Source organism: Photinus pyralis, unplaced genomic scaffold (assembly GCF_008802855.1).
Source record: "Photinus pyralis isolate 1611_PpyrPB1 unplaced genomic scaffold, Ppyr1.3 Ppyr1.4_LG9, whole genome shotgun sequence".
NCBI classification, from domain to species: domain Eukaryota; kingdom Metazoa; phylum Arthropoda; class Insecta; order Coleoptera; family Lampyridae; genus Photinus; species Photinus pyralis.
Genome location: NW_022170878.1, coordinates 21598450 through 21605687, shown reverse-complemented (window position 1 = coordinate 21605687; position 7238 = coordinate 21598450). Strand labels below are relative to the sequence as shown.

The 7238-nt window shown below is 38.6% G+C and overlaps 1 protein-coding gene across 1 annotated transcript; it reads right to left on the bottom strand.

Annotated features, from left to right (window-relative positions):
* Positions 1-224: 224 nt before the first annotated feature.
* LOC116180652 (motile sperm domain-containing protein 1-like) lies at positions 225-1253 on the bottom strand. The gene is made up of 3 exons (XM_031500752.1): positions 1031-1253; positions 666-984; positions 225-612 (listed from the first exon to the last, which is right to left on the bottom strand). The coding sequence occupies exons 1-3, from the start codon at positions 1161-1163 to the stop codon at positions 417-419; spliced, it is 648 nt and encodes a 215-aa protein (XP_031356612.1). The 5' UTR covers positions 1164-1253; the 3' UTR covers positions 225-416.
* Between the last annotated feature and the right edge of the window lie 5985 nt (positions 1254-7238).

The window sequence follows — 7238 nt, the reverse complement described above, 5'->3', positions numbered from 1 at the left end:
CACCATACAGTATATTATAGGTCTTATCACTATATAGTGTAAAGCCAATATACGCGTAGAGGGTTTCAAGCCCCATATACAACCAAAAGCCCTCCTACATGCAGTGGCCTTTTTCGCTCAATGTGCCCTTTCCAAATCAGGCGGGAGTCTACGATACCTCCCAAATATTTCACCCCAAAATAAAACAAGTTTCATAATTTATTTAATAAATTTACTTAAGCGTAATACAAACAATTGCCAGCAAATACTTTTCAATTCATTAAACAGGTGCGGCACACCAAGACTGCTCACGCGCACCTTCGTAACAATACCACCGTGGAAAATATAACTGATAATGGCGCCTCCGTTACTCGACAAGTGTGGGAAGCACACAAACATTCTTTTTAGGGAGAGAGAGTACAAAAAAATGCGATACGTTACGGTCGAAAGACGACCATACTTACTAACCCTAAGACGTACGCAAAGACTAATTTAAAATTGACGCTAATGTGTAAATAGTTGGGAATCTGTGTCATTTCTTGCTTCTCCTCCTTCGTCGGTAATAGTAGAGCGAAAATGCTGACGATGCCGGCAAGTATCGCGAGGTAATTTGCAGTGTAGGTGGTACCCAATCTGGAAGAGTACGCATCAATTTAAAAGTAAATTATAAACCCTGTTAGTGGTACCTTTGGTTGCTTTGCATAGTATACTGATATTGCATGGGTGGCGGTCGATCGGCACGATCCGCCTGTGGCAGACTGACAAAGTTGTCGCCGTCATTAGAGTTATTATCAGGCTCGGTCTGCAGCAGTTTCGCCTCGATGTCGCGCTTGCCTAATACTTTTCTGGTCGAGTGGTCCTGCATGGTGATACGAAATTTGTCGGTTATACTACAATTGGCGACTATGGGAAATGTGTGTCGTACGACGATATCGACGCACGCCTGCGGGCCGATACTGCCGTCGGGGTCGATCACAGTGTACTTGTTCGGGGCAGTGCATAATACTGAAAGCGGAAATGGGTGATAATTGATATCCCAAGATACACCTACCTTTGAATCGTACAGGAAAGTCGTACGGGTTGTAGAGTGTTAGTAGCTGTTTGTGTGTATGACGTGCATTTAAATAGAAATTTAAGGTTGTTGGAAACACGAAAACTGGTATTTTGCGTATATTTTGATCCATTTTCTTTGTTGCTGAAGGTGAATATTTACATTTAATTCATAATATGTGCATTCAGTTCTCACTGTTCACTTATACAAAGCGTTGCATATACAAAACGTCATTATCTATACAGCTTCAAAAATGGATGCAATGAGAGCAACGTTGCCATTATAGGAACTATGGGAGTTCATAATAACACATTTATTAATTCAAACGAAATACGTACATAATAACATAACATAAAAATAATACACGCGTACGTAACAAATTAATTTTCAGTATTTTTTCTAACCACTACACTCGGCCATTTTTTGATAGTTTTTACTGGTTACAGGCGACGAGACGAGACCTGTACGGCCCTCGGGCATACAAACACTCCAGGACATGCAATTTTTTATTGTGACAAGTGGGAAAGGCGTAGATGAACGCTGAGAATGGAGTTGGCGGCCACACACCCGCACGCACGCTACACGCGTCGAAGTAATTTCAAAGCTTAGAGGTCAATGAGGGCCTCCTCAAATGGTTCACGGAGGTCGTACCGTACTCGTCCATCACCTTTTTAAACGACACTGTGCTCACGATGTAAATCCAGCGCTCACAGAAATATTTCAACGTCTTATATACTTTGTTTTATAGGTACTTAAAACTTGTGTCAGGAGAATATAATGTCCGAGCAGGTGATTGAAAGTTAACCCCCAGGTTCTACGCTAACTTCACACTACAAGAACACGGAAATAAAGTCAACCCGGCAACGTTTAAAAACAGGCCACCCGAATGACTACTCCCTCCAAAACTAAACAAGATCCAGCTTAAATTTGAAAAGTGGCACTTGATAAAACATCTAAGGCAGAGCCCCCTTACGTTAGTTGTAGACAACGCTTTGACCTGAAGCACAGTAGGGAAGGGACGTTAAATAAAACACTGAAATTGTGAAAAGTTTGCTTAATAATGATCGTAATTATTAAGATTGTGAAAGCCCGGAAATTTAGTTGATGTACATTAATATAAACAAAGCAAGCGATTCTGCACTGCGGTTAAACCAAGTAAATTTCAAAAACAAAGATTCAAACACACTACAATAAAATGCGGCCTACAAAACACAAATACGATATAAAGATGAAATGCAAAAATTACTACCTGCATTAAATAACACAAAATAACAACAAACGTTTATGGAGCGACGCGTTCACTACCGCCATTCAAGACAAGATGCCAAACGTTAGGTTAGGTTAGAGTGATAGCTAGTTTAGGTCAAATTAGCATGTGCTCGTTGATGCCGTGCAGATTCGTTTTTATATCGCAGTTGTAGAACTTCGCGTTTAGCCTGGATTTGATAATCGGGCTATCGAGTTATCCGTAACCCACAGCGCACCTGGGGGTACGCCATGGGGAGGTAAGTGCGCGGCTTACACTAACTGACGGTCGCTTTGTAGTGTTGCTGTTTGTTGCTAGGGCGCGCTAAGCCTAGGATGGGCGATGGTTTGAGTCGCCTTGGTTGGGATCGCTTGATTTTGATTCTCGTGTCACTGCCTATGTTGAAGAGTCACTCGTTGATGCGCGCGAGCGGTGGGACTGTTGGCAGCGGAGAAAAAAAGATCCAGTCTCAGAAACCGCTTTAAAGAGTAAGGATACTTAAAAAAAAACTTTTCCAGCTCCACTGACCCTTCTGGTGGGAGGTTCGCTATGGCGTTGGATGGACGAGTCGATGTTTACATTTTTGAAATCAGAAAAAAATCCTCCATCAAATGACACAAAAAATAAAAATTGCTTCCATAAGAAAAAACAATGATGGTTGACTGGAGACGAAACGTTAAACTTTTTAAAAGTAGCATCTTGTAGAGGGACAAAAGTGGCCATAATATTGTATCAATGATTTCGAAATATCTTTTTAAATAACTTCAGTAAAAAGTTCTCTTGCAGTTCCCGAAATCCCCATGGTGGCCCTCGAATTTAAATCACCCTGTATGTCACTAAAAATCACCAAAACTAAATTTAAAAACAAAAATTAATTGCATACATTTACACAAACAATTTTAAAATCACACACACAAGACTCTAAATTTACTGGGTTCGTAAACACACGTCAATCTAACCATAACAATTTTAATGTTCATCAAACTGCACAGACGAAAAAGAAGATAATAAAAGCAATGTTAGCATTAAAAGACTTGCATCATTTTCACGTCATACGGACTTCTTTTTAGCGTATTTTCCTCAAAGTGAAAAATCGCTATTGGCTGCACTTTGACTTATGACTTTGACGTCCGTCCGCCCGTCCGTCTGTCCGTCACACGTACTCCTTCTAAACCACTGAACCGATTCCAAGGATTCCGTGCATACCCATATTTTTTGGTTTTGCGCATGCGCAGTGTCAAAAATTTGGTTTAACGCATGTGCGATGCTAACTTTTTTATTTATGAAGATATTTAAATGAAACTTTATATGTAAACACTACGAATATATGTAAAATTAACGACATTTTCAAAATTTTGTTTTGCGCATGCTCAATGCCAACTTTCTTATTTATGAAGGCTGAAATTTTATACATAGGCATTTGGTATAAAGACAAATCTAACACCAGTTGCAAAATTTGGTTTTGCGCATGCGCATTGCCATCCTCCTTATTTACTGAAGCATTTAAATGAAATTTAATACATAGGCACTTGAAATACAAGCAAAGCTAACACCAGTTTCAAAATTTGGTTTTGCGCATGCGCAATGGCAACTTTCTTATTTCATAATGTAGGCACCTTGCATGAAACTAAAACTAATACCGGTTTCAAAATTACTGTTAACGCATGCTGTATGTTTTATTTACGAAGGTATCCAATGAAATTTCTAATGTAGACAATGCCCAATGCTATTTACGAAAGCATTTATAAAAAGTTCCGTGTGTTTGTATACGCTCCACTATTTTTCATTAAACTGTAAGACTTCGATGACAGGCGGCTCATTTGAAAGAGAATGGAGTAAGGATCTCGTGCCTATCGGTATTTTTTCCTGGTCCTAGCATTAATATTATTAGGAGGATAATACGCTCTCGTCATTTATGTTTGCATAATGGCTTTTTAACTTGTTGTTTAATTCTAACACTCGGTAATTTCTATCTCTTATAATGATTTTCAGTGCACTTAATTACAAAATGAACGATATATGTCGACCTTCAATTTGACTGTATCGATACAACACAAAAAAATTTTTAATTCAAAAAATTAAGACGACGTACATTTCAAAAATTGAGGTTCTTGACCGCAAAAGAACGTCTTTGAGTCACAAGGGACGTTCAGTCCAAAAAAAACCTACCAGCTCTACTTTTATACAAGTGTCTACGCGACCCTACTCCACATTTTTTTTAAAGATTCAAATTTTCGTTGTACATTTACGCAAACAAAATGTTATTAATGATTTACTTGAAACCCAGATTTCCTTTCTATACGAAAATAAAACCTAACGAATCATTTCTAAAAGATAAAAAATTCGATACAAACACAACATAACATTTTACAATGTCTTATCACTTTAAATAAAAACAATAATTTGGATTTTGTTATCTAATCCAAAACGAACCATCCATAGTGTAATCAGTATTTTTGATGAGCGTACGCTAGTTACGTCAACTAAAATTATTATGCGTGGTATCCCAGCAATACACGTCGTTATTTTAATAGAGAATCATAGACTACGTACATAAACCGTACGGTGCTACGTGCTATTACATTCCACGTAGACATAGGGCCTTCGATTCTAAACTCTCCTTACAAATTCTGGTCTTCAAAAAATACGCAAAGAGAACGTCTTGGCATATCAATTGGATAGAAATATGAATACCATTACCACCCGTTTCCGGGAGAGGTATCTTATTCCACGTGTGCAACTTGTTATTTCATGTATAGTGGAACAAGAAGCTGAAAGTGACAGAAAATCGTTGCCGAATGTACGCAACCATTTTCTCCTTGAGACGATGTTTAAAAAGGGTCGACCCTTCCAAAGATAAAAAAGGTAGCTTATGGACGACACAAATGTCAATAAACTTTTTTCCACAAAACCCTACGAAGTTCGACGGCGCGTGACCCGTCAATAATTGAACATTCGCGTTTGCAAACACCGCAATTGCAATCACTCAATTGCCACCGCAAAAGACAAAAGGGCCCCAGCAACTCGTTTCGTGAGGTTTTTGGTCGCAGAAATCGATAGTGAACTAAGTTTGAGGTTGTTGTGCCTGGATATCCAGGTTAACAGTCTCGGGACAATTTTCCATCCTAATCCCTTCAATGGAAATCGCCGCCAAATATCGCCACCATTTTTATCGCCGAATTACGAATTTCGCCAGTAGAATTAACGATTACGGTTCTGCGAGGTCCTAAAATGAAGTAGCGGCCTGCGCTCAGTCAGTCGCTATTAAAGCTCGAGCAAGCTCGCAGCCTCATAAAAGCTCACCTGCTGAAAACCCCCATAAATTCTCTTCCAATATAACGAGCGTGAACTGTGCGATCGCCGTCGCGGTGGAGTTTCGATTTTAATAATTAAAAATAGCTCGGATTTTTGCAAAGGTGAGAGACCCAATTTTTTCTTGTAGATTACGCACGTTTCTGAGTTTTATGAGGATTTAAGTGGGAGAGCAACAGGCTCTTTGTTTCGCGAAGAGCAGCACCTCTTCCTGAAAGTTTATGACTGAAAGTAACCGTCAAGAGAGGCTGATTAGTTTCAGAATGGATTGTACTTACCTACAAAGTTTCCTTTTCTTTTACTTGGTCGCGTGCTTTCACGTGATTTATGGGCAATTTCAGCCCGATAAATGAAAAATGCACTCACGTCATGTTTACGTACCGTATACGTCATAATTTGTACTTTATTAGTAACCACGTTGCGTAATAATCTTCTCACGGCCTGTCGATTTCGTGTGAAGGAAAGAAAATGCGCCCTTTTCGGAAACTATCATTTATCAGGGATGACAATGCTTTAGATCGATTCCGTAGGAAGAATAATGGAAACAGCGGTTTTCTTACTCTCCACGTATGCATTTCCATTTATACAACACAAACGAAATTTTTGAATTTGTAGACCATGGAGCGAAAGACCAATTTTCCCGAAACGCTTGCCCAAAATTGTCGGATTAACCCTATTGAATTTGCATGTATGTTTAAAGTTTGTTACAATTCGTATCGGGTAGCTTTTCCATTACCTTCATCCACGTAAACGGTTTTATTTTAAGCACAAGGGCGAAGGATCAAGTTCGGTTCGCATAACAATTTTAAAAAAACCAACATGACGTTTTTATTCACTAAAATGCGCTAATGAAGAGATTTTTTCTCATTAATAAATCCTTAAATCCTGAGTATCTAACTCAACATTGATTCCTCTGCATCGAGTTCGCTTTTTAATTAAAAAGTTTTTAAAGCACGCGCAACGAGTTTAATGGGACGACGCGAAGCGGAGTGCCTTTAACGTTGCAAGTGCTTTAAAGACCATTTATACACGTGTATCTTATAGAATTTTTTATTATACCTGCAGTATAATTTAAAAATAGGAAATACAATGAAATTATATTGACGTTATACTCGACTACATGTCTAATTAAGTGGGCTGGGTGCTCGTAATTTCACGATTGCCATGGAAATGTCACTTGACGTTTGCTTATAAAAATCATCGTCTTTCTGAATAAAACGATTTCCGTTGAAAAAATTCAACTCATGTATAAAAAATCGCATAAGCCGCAGTGCAATTGTCACTTTGACAGCGGCAAAAGTTACCTGCATCTTTTCCAGCGACAAATGCACTAGTGGTTTTTTCACTATTCATTTTCGAACCAATTATCGCATTATCCTTTCCCATATGACTAGTTTGACGTCTGTCAATAATTGATTAGTTTGGTGAATTTCTTGTTCGTTAAATTGTCCTGCCGAATTACACTCGAGGTTTGTATTTAAACCGAGTAAATTTGGGTTGTTGCAACTCAAATCTGTTTCCTTTTAGCAATTGAACTCGAAAAACTGTCAACCTAAAAATGCTCCACCTGCGGTGTCGCATTTTTATTAGTTGACAGTTTTTCTCGTCTAATTGCTAGGCAACAGATTTTCATTACCTAACAACCCAAAT

What these genes read in the sequence shown, in the direction of transcription:
- LOC116180652 (XM_031500752.1), bottom strand. Translation starts at nt 1,163, where the DNA reads ATGGATCAAAATATACGCAAAATACCAGTTTTCGTGTTTCCAACAACC. An exon ending in CTTTCCTGTACGATTCAAAG is followed by an intron (nt 985 to 1,030) that starts GTAGGTGTATCT and finishes TTCCGCTTTCAG; the next exon opens with TATTATGCACTGCCCCGAAC. An exon ending in ACTATGCAAAGCAACCAAAG is followed by an intron (nt 613 to 665) that starts GTACCACTAACA and finishes GTACTCTTCCAG; the next exon opens with ATTGGGTACCACCTACACTG.